Source organism: Drosophila bipectinata, chromosome 3R (assembly GCF_030179905.1).
Source record: "Drosophila bipectinata strain 14024-0381.07 chromosome 3R, DbipHiC1v2, whole genome shotgun sequence".
NCBI lineage: Eukaryota > Metazoa > Arthropoda > Insecta > Diptera > Drosophilidae > Drosophila > Drosophila bipectinata.
In genome coordinates, this window is record NC_091739.1 from 11,637,510 (window position 1) to 11,655,428 (window position 17,919).

General features: G+C 41.0%; 4 protein-coding genes across 6 annotated transcripts; 2 read left to right on the top strand and 2 right to left on the bottom strand.

Annotated features, from left to right (window-relative positions):
* Positions 1 to 2,503: 2,503 nt before the first annotated feature.
* On the top strand, positions 2,504 to 6,571 carry HHEX (Hematopoietically expressed homeobox). The gene is made up of 2 exons (XM_017247287.3): positions 2,504 to 3,139; positions 5,974 to 6,571. Exons 1-2 carry the CDS (start codon positions 2,623 to 2,625, stop codon positions 6,471 to 6,473), a joined length of 1,017 nt encoding a protein of 338 aa, XP_017102776.2. The 5' UTR covers positions 2,504 to 2,622; the 3' UTR covers positions 6,474 to 6,571.
* A 7-nt stretch (positions 6,572 to 6,578) lies between these two features.
* On the bottom strand, positions 6,579 to 8,762 carry dmrt93B (doublesex-Mab related 93B). Its single transcript, XM_017247196.3, has 3 exons — positions 8,411 to 8,762; positions 6,827 to 7,348; positions 6,579 to 6,776 (listed from the first exon to the last, which is right to left on the bottom strand). The coding sequence occupies exons 1-3, from the start codon at positions 8,666 to 8,668 to the stop codon at positions 6,579 to 6,581; spliced, it is 978 nt and encodes a 325-aa protein (XP_017102685.2). The 5' UTR covers positions 8,669 to 8,762.
* Positions 8,763 to 9,281: 519 nt separating this feature from the next.
* On the top strand, positions 9,282 to 11,950 carry r-l (rudimentary-like). The gene is made up of 3 exons (XM_017247955.3): positions 9,282 to 9,546; positions 9,614 to 10,130; positions 10,643 to 11,950. Exons 1-3 carry the CDS (start codon positions 9,394 to 9,396, stop codon positions 11,449 to 11,451), a joined length of 1,479 nt encoding a protein of 492 aa, XP_017103444.2. The 5' UTR covers positions 9,282 to 9,393; the 3' UTR covers positions 11,452 to 11,950.
* Positions 11,532 to 17,098, bottom strand: AnxB9 (Annexin B9). 3 transcript variants are annotated; one of them, XM_017247958.3, is made up of 5 exons: positions 17,070 to 17,098; positions 14,869 to 14,925; positions 13,717 to 14,425; positions 13,475 to 13,656; positions 11,532 to 11,767 (listed from the first exon to the last, which is right to left on the bottom strand). In XM_017247958.3, the coding sequence occupies exons 2-5, from the start codon at positions 14,896 to 14,898 to the stop codon at positions 11,714 to 11,716; spliced, it is 975 nt and encodes a 324-aa protein (XP_017103447.2). In that variant the 5' UTR covers positions 14,899 to 14,925; positions 17,070 to 17,098; the 3' UTR covers positions 11,532 to 11,713. The 3 variants fall into 3 exon arrangements, with proteins under 3 accessions (XP_017103447.2, XP_017103448.1, XP_017103446.1); XM_017247959.3 differs by lacking the exon at positions 11,532 to 11,767 and adding an exon at positions 12,079 to 12,244; XM_017247957.3 differs by lacking the exon at positions 11,532 to 11,767 and adding an exon at positions 12,789 to 13,199.
* Positions 17,099 to 17,919: the final 821 nt, after the last annotated feature.

The window sequence follows — 17,919 nt, forward strand, 5'->3', positions numbered from 1 at the left end:
TGTTCGTCTGAAGTGTTATTCAATATTTGAGACCATACCCTTATCTAAACACATGTCCTTAGAAGGATTATAAATTCAGTTGCCATCATCCATATTTATGCCCAATTTTGTAGTCATTTGAAACCGTTTGTCTCCTGATAATTGCTAATAATTTAGCAATGACGCCTGACGACCATAATCCCCCCAAGACGCATGGGCCTCTTATCGAGGAGCGTCGTTTGTGGCAGAAGACCTCGTCAATGCCTCGAATTGGCCGCATTTACTTATCGCATCCACCACCACCTGCCCAAAATTCCTTACCAAAAACGTTCATTTACTTGAATTTTTATATAAAGTACAAGATAGTTTGTGAATGGCTGATATTGCTATACCATTGAAGGGGGGGTTTTACCTCCCACTACCCATTCATATATAGATATATAGCTATATCACCTTGTGAGGTTTCACAAAATGGCCGTTCGGTTCGGGTGCAAAATGTTATATCTTGTCGCTCACTGGGATTTGGATAGGGATTACACAACTGACTGTCTGATAGCGGAGAACAAGTGGCAGACCACAATGAAGCAGCGTATTCCGGGGTACTAGGATTATAATCTTTATACATGCCATTTCCATATCTTTGAATATCAAAATTATTTAAACAAACAACAACATTCTACTTAGTGTTATAGGAAATTGAATATTGATTCGGTACTTCCGGGAAATAAATATATGAAGCTTTCTAGGGCATGATTTGGTTTTGGAAAGATATGTATAATTCTTGTATTTCATAGTTCCATTTTTAGTTCCTATTTTTAGGAATTATAAATATTAATCAGCAATCGATTGGCTGTATTTTACTGCCCCTATTTATAAAGAATCCCCCGGAAAGTTCTATTAGCAATTTTGGTAAATCACTTATTCTTCAGTGGAACTCTATCAACTTTATTGCATATGTTTATCACATGAATTTTGAGTCATTGGAGTGTTGGAAGTGAACAACTATCCCCAAAATTGTCGAATAGTCATAAGACTATATATGATCGTCTGACAATTACTTTGAATTTCTGATAATATTCCGTGTGAGAAAGGGTGTGAAATGAAAACAATTCACTTTTCCACCTAATTTACTTACTGAAGAAACTCAAAACTGAAGATTTCCATTGTTCCCCGAAACGACCACAAAACTTATCTACAAGATACAACGAAAATTTTCAAACGACCTAAAAAGACTTCAGAGAGCTTTATGTATATATGGTATATCGGAGAAGTTGTTGAATCAGCAGCAACAATAACAACAATTGGTTTTTAGTTTTTGGGTATGGGCTCTGTTTTTTTTTTTTTATCGCCCGCCCAAAGGCCGAAATCAAAAGTAATCCATCATCTGGGAGGCTTTACGGGGAGCCCGAGTACAACTGATAAGACACCCCCGAAATATCGTCCGGAATTCTCTCACCAACTACAGTTATACAAACGCATAAATAAGGAAGATAACCGAAAATCATAACACCAACTCGATTACTCAATCAAAGTGATATCTTTGCTGGAGAAGGACATTTGCGAGGGGGCTGGGCGCGACAGGGGGGGAAGGTAATTTTAATTTGTTTACAACAACAATCAACAAATTCGGAATCCAAATAAAATAATTGAACAGTAGTAGTGCGTCCTAAAAGTATCTGAAGAGTTTCAATGCCGATGCTTAAGATACTCTTCGAATTCCTTAAATAATTTCCAAAAATATAAAGATTTTATAAAGTTTATTGTTAAAGGAAATTAATACAAACAATTTTAGATGTGTTTCCTTTTAAAAAATAGCCTATATCATTATGATTTTTAAAAGGTTCCCTAAGCTTAAGTAAACTTGAGGAACTTGAGTATTTCCTTCCATGTGTTTACTTTTGAAAAACCTAAAATTCCTAATGAAGTATATATTGTCCTTACCCGTTAAGTTAGGTACAAAAACGAATCCAAACGCACCGAGAGCCGAAAACCAGGTAACGATACCGATAACGGGTGATTAACAATTACTCGATCAAACGCACCGACCCGCCAAAGGGTGGGCGGTTCGCCGGGGTGGTGCGGATGGGGTGTGTGCCGGTGGTGCTGGGTTGGTTGGCAGCTCAATAAGCGCCCGCCGGACTGTGATTTATACGACGGGCGACGGGATCGGATCGCCGATTGGGTGTCCGACCACTGAAACGAGTAACTGCGTCGAGCTGTCGTTGTCTGCCGATTGGGAATTGGAAATAGGGAATTCGAGTGGAGTGGTTGGAATGGAGTGGAGTGGAGAGCCATCGAGCCATCGAGCCACCGAAGAGCCCCACCAACCACCACTCTTATCAATCGATGGCCGGTAGCAGGGCATTATCTTCTCCATATCTGCCAGTGTATGCGTATCTACATACCGCTCTATTATTGTTAATATTGATATCTACCCATTAGCACAACATTATAGGTACAATCTATTATATTCTGTGAAATCAGATTTTGTACAATTTATTGGGCCCTGGGCTCTACGGCGACTTCTTCAATTCCCGACATTAGTTCACCGCCTGCGACCAGCGCAGTCGCTTCGATCGCTCCGGAATAGTAACGCCAACGGCCCTACAACTATTTGGATAATTAGAAAACTGAATCAAAATAATGGATATCACTACCAAGTCGGGCAAGGCCGCCTTCTCCATTGAGAACATCTTGGAGCAGAAGACGCGAACAGTTCAAAGTGCGGCCGTAGACCCTGCGAGTCGCCTCCAATCGCGTCGCGGCTCTTCCCAAAGTCCTGTGACTGGTACTACGGTTTCCTCAGCAAGTGCCATCGCCTTGCCCAAGGCCACCATGGCCATCAGCTCTTCTCCCACCTCGTCTACCACATCTGCCTCCGCCTCCGTCTCCAATATCTATGATCTGTCCCGCGAGGCAGTCGCCGCCCAGTACGCCCTCAAGAATCTGGAGTCCAGTGCGGTGCTGGCGCCCACCACGCTGCGTTTCAATCCCATCTACCCGGATCCCGCCTCGCTCTTCTACCAGCAGGTGCTCAACCTCCAGAAGAATCCCTCGCTCTTCATGCCCCACTTCCAAGCAGCTGCCGTGGCAGCCGCAGCCGCCGTCCAACCCGCCGCCTATTGTGATCAGTATAGTCCTTTCGCCATGGACTGTGAAGGTAGGTTTTTGAAGAAGTGAATATTATAATTAATTTTTTAGATATTAAGCTTTAAGAAAATAGGTTTTCTAATCCTAAACACTTGCATTTTATTCAGTTAGATAATATTTAAATATTAGTGTCTTGTTACCTATTATTGCTCTTTAAACCTCATATCTTAGGGACTTTGGCTCTAATGAGACCTTCTAGGATAAAGTATTATAGCATATTCCTATACCAAGTAAAACCAAAAACCCACAAGATTTCTCTCCATTATTCCAAGTTCTAGAACCATTAAGAATTACACAATATTAGAACAGAATTAGCATGCACTGGCAGACCTGACTTGTAGACCGGATGTGAGTCAGGAAAAGACCCCATATCTGGTATTATGAATGAATGAGCGTTACAATTATCAATTAAAGACTGAAATGCTGATAAATGTTTAAAAATTCATATCTACCAAACTGATATGTTAATTCCTTAGAGGAAGACCTAATTCCTGAGACTTGAAAATAGGCGGGGAAGAACTGACGATCTTAAATCGGTTATAAATTTTCTCACACTTATAGATCTCGAATTTAGATTCTGGAACTTATCTCTGTGACAGTTTTCCAAGTTCAAGTCATTGAACCTCGGAATGTTAATACCATAATCGCCTTTCGTCAGACTGACATATGGAAATTGATCGACCATGGGAACGGTGTGATCAGAAATCCTCATTTAAATAGAGTCTTAACTAGCCTAAGTCCAGAGTGTCCAAACACAAGCCAGCCCAACGAAATATTACAATGGGATCCCACACACAAAATGGGCCATAAACATGATTAATGTGTGTTTGCCAGGAGGGTGTTTGTCAAAGTCAAGTGTTGGCGCCAATGCCACTCGAATCTCACTTTCTCTCGGGGGGTGGGGAACCCCAATTGCATTCTCAATGCAATGTAACGCTAGATTAGCCCCATGGCCCTAAGGGGGTTACGACTTTCCCGATAATGTCACCGCCCCAATTCCACCCCAACAACAAAATATTTTCGGTGGCCTTATCGAAATGACAAATATTTGAAATTGAGGTGAGAGCCATCGGAAGCCGAATAATTTGGCTCCTATTAGGGGTATATGGGAATTGGTGGGAAACGTTTTTTGACAGTTTGGTATTATTACAATATATAGGGATTATTTTAAAGCCCATTGTATAATTATAAATAAGTAAATAACATGCCATTTAGTTAAAATATTTTAATTCATATAAATGCATCGTAGTTCATACGATTTATTTAGTTCTGATAGTTAAGGTATAATACCTATTATTCGCCCACTCCAAATTCAGTGTTATTCCAATTTCCGATTTGTGTTGGCTTATCTAAACACAAAATGCTATTAGAGGCGATTAATAGGCGCTGTCCATCATCTTATAGCGACAATTGCTATTTGATTCTGATAAGCTCGTCGCTTGTCGTTCTGAAAAAAAAACAAACGAAAAAATAGAGTACCTCTTATAATTTTGTTCTTATAATTCTTTAACCCTTTACATGGTGGTGATGCAGATCTGCATCATACCGTTTAAATTCAATTATTTATCAAACTGCGTTACAAAACTGTATAAAAACTTTTTTATGCAGTTCAGAAACTTTCGTTTTTTATATAAAAAGTGTTGATCACTCAGAATTCTGTCCAATACTCAACAGGTGATTACTTTTCCAACCAATTTGGTGAATGTGGTAATCTGAATTGGTTGTGCAGTTTCTGATCCAAAATATAAAAAATAAAAAAAATTGTATAGTTGATTCAATTAATGTTTAAAAACAGGTAAATATTATATTTAGTTGTATATTATTGAGTTTTTGTGTTTATTGCATTATTATACAATTAAATCATTAATTTCGCTTAGTTTAAAAAATTATATTTTTTTTGCTTTTTGTAAAAAAAAAAAGAAAAACCAACCTTAAAAAAAAAATAAAAAGAAGTGTATTTTTTATTTTTACTTATCTACCGAACAAAAAAAAATCAAGAAAATCGGAGTTATTGCCATGTAAAGGGTTAAACACGCACATTATAAAATAATAACAAATTCAATTTTCAATGATTAAAGAAGGCAAAGGCATTGAAGTATCATTTGCGGGTGGTGTGGGGTGTGATCGGGCTTATCACTAGGTACGCCACTTAATAAAAATAACCGTTAATAAGTCTATTTGTAACAATTTGAATTATGACATGGCTTTGGAAGTTTTCTTAAATATACATACATACACCTATATATATAGTTTCATGGAGAAAGATAGTCCCAAAATATTAGATTACGAATAGTTCTATATTGTTCAATGATCGCAATTCAAATGTATAACAAGTGCGAATTTCCGTTACGTCAACAAAATAGAGTTTATTTCTTATCGCTGATATTGAATGAACATTGCAACATATACATATATTCCTATATATGATGGCCCTAATCGGATTGCTTGTCGAGCGGCAATTGATTTGGGTCGATTACTCCGGAATCTCCCCAGCTCAGCCGTACTCCCCCCAATCGATCCATTTCGCATTTCATTGGTGACTTACAAGTGGGCGTTGACATACAGGGAATTCTGTATCTCCGATACTGATACTCCCGACTGATATATACTCACTCATACACGTGTGCCCTCCCGATAAGTCTGATAAGAGCGTTGGGGGCGGAGATAGGGGAATGGGGCCACCCCAGCACCCACCAATCAAAATCAAACGATTATGCCACTTGATATCGAACAAGTCGTTTTAATGCCTTAATTGAATAAATCAAGGGTTTCATGAACAACTAAACATATACTTAATTATTTATTTAATTAAAAAATATATTAAATTATAAACTTTCTCCATAGGGTTTCCAAATCCTGCCACCGCAGCCGCTGCCCTCTATTGCAACGCCTATCCGGCGGCCAGCTTCTACATGTCCAACTTCGGAGTGAAGCGCAAAGGTGGCCAGATCCGATTCACCTCCCAGCAGACCAAAAATCTCGAGGGTCGCTTCGCCAGCCACAAATACCTGTCGCCCGAGGAGCGCCGCCACCTGGCCCTCCAGCTGAAGCTGACCGACAGGCAGGTGAAGACTTGGTTCCAGAACCGCAGGGCCAAGTGGCGACGGGCCAATCTCAGTAAGCGCAGTGGATCCACCACTGGCGGATCTTCATCTTCGGCCTCCATCTCGGGCTCCAGCTCCGGTGGCGGAGCATCGGCCTTGAATCTGGGGAATGGTAGCCGAAGTGGCCAGCAAAGCGACGAGGACGATCGGATGTTTCTGTCCGAGGACGACGAGGATGACGATGATGAGGAGGAGGATGCGGAGGCCGAGGAGGTCACCCCAAAGTCTGCCGCCAAGTGAAGCTCGAAGATTGATCAACTTACTCATAAGATAGTTCAGCTTGTAGTTAGGTTTAATAAATTTATTCCAATAGAAGTGAGGATAGAGTTTTGGGAATAGGGATTTCTAGTGGAACTGGTAGCTGTCCAGGCAGGCGCAGTTGGGCAGAGTGCATCGCGGTGCCAGGTTGGAGAGGTGGCCCATGGTAACCGGAAAGGAGAGGGGCACAAACCACTTGGGGTAGGCGCAGATGGCGGCCGCTGCGGCCGAAGTGGTGCTCCCAAACGGGGGCGGTTTCAGCTCCACCATGGATTTACTCTGGTACTGCAATAGAATATGTTAGAAAGTATTGGAAGAGCTAATGGCTCACCCACCTGATCCGCCACAACTGGTCTGAAGGCACTGCTCCTTTGGGGCGTGGCCAGAGGCAGGCTGGACAGACTCGGCAGAGTGGAGCCTGCCTGCTGATTCGGAATCTGGTTACTAGACACCTCCGCGGGCGTTGATTTTCCCGCCGGCGAGACATTCTCGATGGCACGGATCAGGTCGAGATCGCAACGCTTGAGGACCAGCTCCAGGACAGATCTCTTCCTCTGGGGAAATAGCTGGGCCAGCATATCGATAGCTGTTTGCGAGACACTCTCCCGTCGGCTTGCACTCAGATCCTGGGCAACCGCCGGAGCTTCGCTGGGGAGCTCCTTCTGTCGCTTCAAGTCCTCAACGAAAGGCTTTCCCTCCTGGTCGTCATTCTTCTTACGACTTGGCGAACTTGGCTGGGTCACGGTCAGCCCGAAAATGTTGCCCGGCGGCAGGGCATCTATGGAGCGACCCGTTTTGGTGGCCACCAACCGCAGTGCAATCGCATCCTCCACGGCCTGCTGGCGCTTCAGGGCAACCTAAAAGACCACAAATGGAAATTAATATGCGACAAGTGAACATCTCCAGGTCTGTGTTTCAGTGTTTGACTTTAGCGTAAATAAAAGTCCACCAGAATTCCTTGGGGTATCTATAAAATACACATGTACTGCAGGATTCTATTCAGGAGTCTAACCCCTCTCGGACCTAATGAAATGCGAGACGCAGTAACACTTGTGCAAACAGTTTTGGTAAGCGGATATTTTGGTCGATTTGTTCCTCCGCTTTGACAACTTTCCATCATCATCATCATCACCACCCACAGGCGAGAATACCACCCGACTGGTTGTCCTGTTCCTAGTATTCCGTTTCATTGGTTTTTGGTCCTGCGATTGGAGGGAGGTTGGAGGTATGGTGTTGATTTTACGATTCCCCAAAAGAGTCTCTGCCCGTCGGCTATTTACGTTTCAAATTAGGGCACTGCCAGATTCTTAAACCAAGTATAATATAAATGGATAGTTTACTATTTTCCTAAGAAATCCGGTAATTAAATCCAGCTACACAGATTGATGATAGATATTGAAGACTTTGATAGAATTGGAAGACTATTTGTATCTCTTTTGTATCAAAAACACTAACTCTTTAATATATTATATAGTGATAAATATAGAGGTCATTTAAGATAATTTATCTTAAAATTCTGATTATAGTTATGTAAAAAAGAGACTCCTAAATTCAAATAGATTTGGTCCAAAAAAGTGCAGAATTGTGAATTTATCGAAAGGAATTACTTTGAAATTTTTAAATATTTGGATATTTGGATAGTCCCATATTATGGGACTTTTGAATAATAGTTGATCCTTTGTATTCGAAATCTTTGGAAAATGTCCTACATTTCGCGTCATACAATTAATACTACTTATTTATGTCAAGTTCATAGGGAAAATTAGTTTTTCGTCCATTTAATTTATACAATGATGGGGAAATAGACGTTTTGACTAAATGAGATGTTTCACATTAAATTCGTCTCTATTTTTAAGACCTTTTGAGTATCAGGACTCTGTTTGAATGAAATAAATATTAAATTATATCCTTTAACTCACCTGAGCTGCCATTATCCGTTGCCTTTCAAAGATCAGGATGCATTTGGAGCACCTGCAGTTCTTATAGGTGCAGAGTTTCTTGTGGCCTCGTAACTCCGAAATAATACCGTGATTACGACACCTAGCGCACTTGGGCACTCGATTGTTGCCCTTGGGCTGGGGTTCTACAATTTTTAGATTCTTTGAGTTGATTGCAACCCGAGGACGTTTCGAAGAAGACACAGAATCACCAATAGATTCACTACCGTTGCTGGCCATTGTAATGCAGCCCTTAACTTGATTCAATTAAAAACGATAATTGCAAACAAAGTTTTCGAAGGGAAAACTGCGACTTAGTTGGGGGACCGCGAAAAGAAACTAAATTTTGGAAACACTTTGCTCAAGGATCTGGAATTGTTTCAAAGGACTTTAGCTTAATGCCAAAACTTTGTTGACTTACGCAGGCGCATTTGGACCCATTTTGATTGGTGGTTAGCCCGCCCATTAAAATGTAATAGCTGGTGGAGATTGTGGGTGGAGCTAACGTTATAAGTTTTTGTTTTATTTTAGCTTAAAGACTTAAGATTCCCAAAAGAACACCTCCGTGTATTTGGCTTACCGGCGAACAGCTCCGAATTTTATATATCCTCTTCCGTTTTGTTGCTTTTATCTACATCTATTTTTAACAGTGATAAAAAAGTAAGTACATAAAAAAATAATTTATTTTGCAAAATAGTTATTTGTAAGTAATAAAACAGATACATAAATTTTGGATGGAATATTTAAATTAACATCCAAAATCATTAAATAGGTGGCAATGTTGAAATAACGGCCATAAGAGTCTGGCACCGTGGTATTACTTTGGCGCCCAAGTTGCGGTCACTCTACAGCAGCACCACCACATCCACTAACCATCAACTCCCAGTTGGACGTGTGTTTCTGATTGGAGTCGCTATAGCACGTGTCCGGAGTAAACTTATCTACTATTTTAAAAATATATAACTATGGTGGCACAGACTGCGGATAAAATGCGGGCTCTGGCCCTCAAGCTGTTCGAGATCAATGCCTTCAAGTTCGGTGACTTTAAGATGAAGGTCGGCATCAATTCCCCGGTTTATTTTGATCTCCGCGTAATTGTCAGCTATCCGGATGTGATGGTGAGTTCCGTAACCACCCATGTATCTTTAAATGTGCTTTAACTTATGAGGTAATCATTGAACACAGCAAACTGTATCCGATCTTCTGGTGGAGCACATCAAAGATAAACAACTGACCGCCCGGCACGTGTGCGGAGTTCCGTACACGGCTCTTCCTTTGGCCACCATTGTGTCAGTGCAGCAGGGCACACCCATGCTGGTTCGACGTAAGGAAGCCAAGGCCTATGGCACCAAGAAGCTCGTCGAGGGCATCTTCAACGCCGGCGACACCTGTTTGATTGTCGAGGATGTGGTGACCTCCGGCTCTAGCATCCTGGACACAGTTCGGGATCTCCAGAGCGAGGGCATCGTGGTCACCGATGCTGTGGTGGTGGTGGACCGAGAGCAGGGCGGCGTGGCCAACATTGCCAAGCATGGTGTTAAGATGCACTCGCTCTTTACGCTCTCCTTCCTGCTGAACACTCTCCACGAGGCCGGACGCATCGAGAAGTCCACCGTGGAGGCAGTGGCCAAGTACATAGCTGCTGTCCAGATCAACAGCGATGGCTCGTTCGTTGGAGGCGATAAAACCGATGTCATTAAAGGTGTGTACTCCCCTAGTTTCTGGTGTAGATACGTGGACAGATAGATAAAGAGATAGAGAGATAATATGAACATGACACTCGGAGTGGGACTGGGTCCGTATCCGAGGCAAATTCAATTAGGGGACCCCTGGTCATAAAGTGCCTAAATTTGCTTTCGTGCAATATAAAACCAGCCATAAACAGCGGCAACCCAATCTAGTGTCCAGATCAAGTTCGAGGGAAGGCGGCACGTGATTCCGGCCACAGCTCCACTCAATTATGCCATGCTTATCAGGGCAACCGACGCGCGGGACGAGATTCTCCAATCAAGCCAATGTGTCTGGCCGGGCCCATAATGATTCTTTGATCTGTTTCGAGTGTTCTGACAACCGGTTTTTCTATTTTAATATATTTCTATCGGCACATGGCTAAATATTCATAACCTTAAGCCCTTAAGGGAAGAGCTATAGAATGCCAGATAAGATTAGTTTGGGTTTTCATTAAATAATCGCCATTTATTGTTTGCATTTCAGCCAATGACTTGCAGCGCACCAAACTGACCTACGAAAGTCGCGCCAACTTGGCCAAGAGCCCCATCGCGAAGCGACTCTTCAACCTGATTGTCAGCAAGCAGACGAACCTGTGCTTGGCCGCTGATCTCACCCAGGCGGATGAGATCCTGGACATAGCCGACAAGTGCGGTCCCTACATCTGCTTGCTGAAGACCCATGTGGACATTGTGGAGGACTTTAGCGAAGGATTCATCAACAGCCTCAAGTCCTTGGCACAAAAACACAACTTCCTGCTGATGGAGGACCGCAAGTTTGCGGATATTGGCAACACGGTATCCCTACAGTACGGAAAGGGCATCTACAAGATATCCAGCTGGGCGGACTTGGTCACGGCGCACACATTGCCGGGTCGGAGTATCCTGCAGGGCTTGAAGGCAGCTCTAGGCGAAGGGGAAGCCCAGGAGCGTGGTGTGTTCCTGCTCTCGGAAATGTCGGCCAGTGGAAACCTGATCGACGCCAAGTACAAGGAAAACAGCAATAAGATTGCCACCGAGGGAGCCGATGTGGACTTTGTTGCCGGCGTCGTATGCCAGTCGTCAGATGCCTTCGCCTTTCCTGGCCTGCTCCAGTTGACGCCTGGCGTTAAGATCGATGAGAGTGTGGACCAGCTGGGCCAGCAGTACCAGACACCGGAACATGTGGTCAAGGAGCGAGGAGCCGACATCGGAGTTGTGGGCAGGGGCATTCTCAAGGCAGCCAATCCTGAGAAAGCGGCCCAGACCTACAGGGACCGTCTGTGGGCAGCCTACCAGGATCGCGTGGCAAAGTAGAGCCTTTCCTCTTCCAGTTCCCAACATTTCGTTCAAATTCCACAACTTGGTTTCGGTTATCCCTTAGTTAAAAAAAAACATTTTCTTTCCATGATTTTAGTATGCATTTAAGATGAATAATCCCTGGAAAGTAACAGGTGACAAACAAAGTTTGCCGTAAGATAGGATTTACAACAAATATAATGGTGGCTAAATTAGCAAAAACAAAGTGTGAAATGCCTCAGGGTTGAGGCGATCTTCCGAAGGAATGAGAGTCCGCCTCCTAATAAGATGCCAGGCACTGCAATACGTAGCTGTAGTCGCCGGAGAGATCGTCCTAAAATGAGAATCGGGAGAGCAGAGGAGCAAGTTGAATCTGACCATTTTTATTTTCCGGTGTATGTAAGATAACTTTATTAGTTAATACAAGCACAAACAATTCATACGATTACTATGCTGAATAATTTACAAAAAAATACATGTATACAAAATAAAATACGTAAAAAAGAGTTTAATAAAACGGACGTTTCTCGATATTGCACAGGGTGGAGGGAAATACTACATAGGTTTCATTAAAATTTACGAATTGTAATTTTGGAAACACATCACAACAACAATAATTTCACATCATTTTACTTTGTTCGACACTTTTGTTATTTTTTCGAAATGCAATTTTCTCAATTGCTTTTTAATTATTTTTTTTTTTTTGGTATTTGGGAGTATTGTGTATATATATTCGTGTACTGGATCTGGATCCGCTCTACCAAGCAGTGAGTGTGACTAGCACGTATCCAATATCGGTCTCGGCATCCTCCTGTTGTTGTTGGTTGGGTTACAATATAGATAAAGCGTGAAAAAGAGCAAAGTGTCAGAGCATTAAACGCTTTTTACTTTGTATACATGGCTAAATTTTGATTAGAACACGAAGTTGTTTGAAGTTTGAGTGAATGTTTGACTAAATTCATGTAAAAATGATCAAGTTGGTATGTTTTTTATAAATATATAAATATTTTATGAGTCAGAATAAGGCAGGAATATAATTAAATTTAGATCCACTTGCATAAAAGCATATTTGACATGGATATCTACATTTGAAGTTTACAGAAAGCAAGCAGTGCAAAAAGTCTGAAGTATTTTTAAAGGGAAAATCTTTATCAAATTAAAAAGAGCATTATTTCATAATCTCAAGCATTTATAATTAATAATTTCCAAATCATGATCAAAATTTACACAAATTTCATATTAATTCAATCCATTTAGTTATAATGTTAGGCACTTTCATGGCCCTTTAAGATGAATGGCAAGCAGTGCAGAATTTTCCAATAATAGAAACTCAAATATTTTTTTGACATTTTTTTTTTTATTTTGTTGCGTTTTTTTTTAATGGTTTAATAGTTTAAGGGCAAATGAGTGTGGAAAACCAAATCATAAAGCTAAATACATAGCCGCGTCAAGAATATACGGAACGTATACAATAATAAGCATGATGCTGTTGTATCATCATGGGTTAAGATTCTGATTCTTTAGATTTAAATGCACAGAGTGGCCTCGTCTTCTTAAAAAGTGTTCCAATTTAAAACCTATACTTTGTCAACTATTCGATCTCAATGGTACATGGTATAAAGTATATAGTTTAAGACATGGAACGGATGATAGCAAATAATAGTTGGAGCTTTTCTTGCTTTTTTGTTTTGTTTTTGGTTTAGCAGTTCTTTTTAAAATCCAACAATGGCCAATAGGGCGCGCTTATAATCGCCGGATGTATCGCCCTAAAAATATACAGAACATGCCAAGTTTTAATGTTTTTATGGAGACAAATGAAGTAATCAAGTCAGTCAGGGAAGGGTAATGGCATTGAACTGAATAATTTGAATTCAAAAAGCGAAGGATCGATTTGGGATAGGAACATCAAACACAAAAACAATAAAAGCTATTTGAACTATGTTTTGATTCTACGAGATGAGGTTGTAAGTGCAAGAACCAATGCTAGTTAGTTGTATTAACAAGATGCTGATTAAGTTATATGATCAAAATCTGTATTTACCTTGATCCAGGACTCCAGGCTCTTGCCGTACTTGTTCTGGAATGCCTCCTTGATGTCACCCAGATCGATCTCCGATCGGCTGACAATGATGCGGATCAAGGTCTTGTCCTTGGTGCCCAGACCAGCCATGGAATCGTGCAGGCGCTCAGAGAAGTAGTCGATCTTCGACTTGCAGCACTTGACTACAAAAGCGAAAAGAACGTAAATAAAATATTTTAAAATAATCTAAAAGTAACACCCACCAATGGCCAAGAAGCCCTTCTCCACAGAGCCGCTGAACTCCTTTTTGATGGCCTTCTCGATGTCCTGGCCGGACAGGTTCTCGTACTCGAGGAAGATCTGTCGCAGCTGCTGGTAGGAGCGGGTGATCAGGATCGAGTTGAAGGTCGACTCATCAGTGCCCCACTGTCCCTCGCCGGCGTCGAACAGAGCCTGGGCATCAGCGATGGCGGCAGCCTCATCCACGCCCTGGTTCTCATCGCGGTTACCCTGGACCAGGGAGACGCACAGCCTCTTGAAGTGGCCACTGGTGTCGCCCTTAAGGTCGGACTCAAGGGGCTTGCCGAAGCTCTGCTCGTAGAACTGGGCAATGGTCTTGATGCCATAGTTGGACAGAGTGCAGAGGATCTCGATGATGGCCTCTTCATCGGTACCCAGACCCGCAATGGCGTCGTGCAGCTCCTGGGCGTAGAACTGTGGCAGCGGCGTCATCAGCGCCAAGATCACATCTTCGAACTTGCCGCCCAGTTCTGACTTCAGATCCGAAATCAGATCCTTGCCGTAGGCGGTCTTGAACGCCTCGGCGATCTCCAGGCGCTGAACGATGCCACGACGGGCCAGGATCTCGATGATGGCCTTCTCATCGGTGCCGAAGCCCTTCATGGCCTTGCGCAGAATGGCGGCATCCTCGACGGGATCGAAGGGATCCGCGGGGTAGACGGTGGGTGTGCACTGTACAAAATAAGTCACAAAAAGAAACAATCAGCAAATGATGAGTAATTATTGGGAAGTGCATGAATAATTGAATTTATTTCAATGCTGTGCACGTAATACCTAAAAAAGGGTGCTGCTAGTATGACTCATATTACCCCACAACAATGCCTGTTGAATTTATTATACAAATATAGTATTTGTTATTTCATTTTAATGCAAACTTTAACAAAGTCCTCTTATCAAAGAGACCCCCTATCAAGCACTCTCATTTCCTATCATCTAGTACTTAGCAATTATCTTAAAACAACTCTATTTGATGAGCATTTAATAGCCATACTATAGATAAGATTTTGGCATATTGTGGCCTGAGATTTGTAGAGAATACTAATATTTCAGGCTTTATTACTAATTTTAATTAATATCCATCCCTCATCTCAGGTCTATCCAATCGATTTACTCACCTTGAATGGGTAGTACTCGGCGGAGCTCATTTTGGTTTTTGGAATTTTGTGGAAAATCTGTAAGTAGGAAGTAATAATTACATGAATAATAGCTCAAAGATTACTACTAGAAGCTCAATAGAATATTAACCCCCAGCAAGGTCAATTCAAATATGTTTCCCTGGAGCCATTAAATGGAGCTCACAGTTCCCTGGATTACATCATCAACCAAATACATAAAACCCTCGCATTACGCATACGCCCCGTAGCCAGCCTGGCGCTGAACTAATAACGTTTTCTCATTGATTTTTTTTCCTAGTTTGTTTACCCAGATGGTTTTTCTAGTTTTTGTCTCTAAGTGGTTGGGGTTAAGTTTAACGTCCAGCCGGAGAAAGTGAAAGTTTTCAGTTCAAAGGAGGTGGTTGAGCTCCGGAACCAAACCTCTTTTTGATAAAATAGTGTACTATTTCTAGCCAGTTTCGTGATAGACCGGGCCGGGCCAGACCAAACCCACACGAAATGGCCTTATAAACGGATGAGCTCATTGCGTTCTGGTTTGAAAAACATCGGGCACGGCTCGTTTATGGCCAAGAGAAAGCTTCTGGGAAATGCCTAGTACCTTACTATCATAAACAGAAAAAAAACTAAATTTTTTTTTAAGAAAATTACCCAACTTAATTAGAAAGCCTCTCCACTTCAGTTGTCAAGAGGGACTACGTTATCTCAGGGAATTGGTTCTAAAGCTTCCATAATCACAAAAATCAATAGGGAAAATGACTTTATGATAAATTGATTGAAATTTCAGATCGCTAAGCTGCCGCAGAGAGTATGTTTGCTTTCCTATGCTGCCGCCAAAGTAGAAAGTCAACAAAAGCCATAAAAAAAAGCTTGACGTGGCGACGCTCCAAACAGGCCAGGCCAAAAACAACTACCACTACGCCTCTGCAATCAGGCTATAAACAAACAAAAATGTTTTGGCCAATGCTGGAACCGGTTCTTTGTATATACCGCCATATGTATTTGAATAGAACCATAAATTAGAATTCCCATTCCCATTGTAAGAAACTGGCCAACAAAATTTGGAAATTTTGTGGCTGCGGCTGGAAATTACAGATGAGGCTGAATGATGATACATTCATGACGTTGCTTTCTATACTTTTCTATAAATAGCATCCAACATGATCATGCCGTGTGAAACATTTGTTATTACAGCACTTAATGATTCATGGCGGTTATGACGTAAATTGAAAACCTGAAGCAAAACTAGATTTTAGGGGTAAAGGGAGCTACAGCTCTTGAAACTCGTGACTTTTAAACAAATGTGTGAATAAATTTTTGAACAAAAGCTTTCGGAAACTTCTTTTTAAAGGCTCTACGGCGACTGTACCTTGAATTTTCAAAATAAAAAAATGTTTTATAACTTCACACTTGTGAATAATGGTAGTAGTTGGTAATAAACCTTGATGACACACCTATTCTAGGGTAATTGCCCGGCCTTAAGTGCACTAATAGCTATGGAGGAATGCCGCCCAACTAGATGCGATGAGTAATCCCAGCTCTACTCACTAAAACATTTTAAATTATATTAAAGTTGATTGACATTAAAGCTGTTTGAAGTCTCCGAGTATCAGAGCAATTGAAATTGATTGAACTACTGAATTAGGTAGCCAAACGGAAGAGAATCGTTTACCCTTTCTTAAAATTTATATTTTTCTTATAAACTTTGAACTATAAAGAGAAAAAGTAATAAGAATTAATATGTGCCAGTGGGAGATGAACAAAAGTCACACGCGTCTGCGAATGGTGAGAGAAAAATCGCTAGCTGAGAAAAAAAAGGCAGTCCCACTTGATGATGTCATCTTTTGCTGGCATTTTTGTTTTAAATTTTTTTTCTTTTCTCCAAACCTAGTCGAATGGGGCGGCGCAATTTGATGAAAAAATAAACAAATAATAGAAACTCTTCTGAGTTTCTCCCACACTTCAAAGATTCTGGAGAATTCTTCTGGGGCCGCGCCTAAAAACTCTTGAAAATGCCCTTGGCCCCGAATGTTACTTTTCTCTTAGCTCGAGCTCACTTTCTTTTCTTTTCACTTAAAATGTTGCTTATTTTAATTGCTTATATGTGCACTTGATTTGGCAAGAGTCAACAAATATTTTAATCTGGTAAATTCCTCAAAATTGACCAATTCTAAATAATATTATATACTCTTGGTTCCACGTACAAGACTACAGCGAACGAGTGGTGAAAAAATACTATGGGGTTTTCGCGCTCTGCTTCCCTTTTTATACGGTCGCTCTCCCCAATGGGTGGGGAAAAAAGCCGGTGCTGGGATCCAAGAGAGCAAGAGTCGTAGGAATTGTCTCGACTACGTGTCACCCTGTTTTGAAATTCAAAATTGTCCATTTTCTTCTCGCCATTAAAGCATATATTTTCTCTTTTATGAAAGTATTGTATTTCTTATTTAACACTAATAATTATAATAAGACTTACAAAATATCGTAAGATAAGATTAGCCATCTAATCCATATACCCCTCCCTATTATTAATAAGTACTCTCAGAGCGGCTGACCCGAAGAGCGGATGATCTGCGGCATGTTGGATACTTATAAAACATACCATATCCACCTTAGATTTCCAGAAACGATGACGTATTTTTATTTTAAGTTACCTTTATTGTTGTACCTACGATTCGACTTTAAAAGTCGGTTTATTCTCTCTCTTCTCAGCAAATAACTGAGTTTTCAATCCTTTTAAGATTAACCTTAATGAATCATCGTTAAGAAAGTAATGATGTTTCAACTGTGACGTATGTACATACATATATCTCAATAACCTTATGCAAATTGAAATAATAAAATTCAAATGACGAATTTTAAAATTAAACAATCATCTACTTAGTAGATTCTACTGTACTTATAGAAAAAAAAAAACGCATGGAAAGACAATATGTCCCACAGCGAATGCCATATCTTTGCCAATTTCAATCCAATTCTTGATCGGAATACCTTAAACGATTTGTAAATCGATTCTCCATCAATCTGCATAAAAACCTGGAAACAAAATATTTTTTA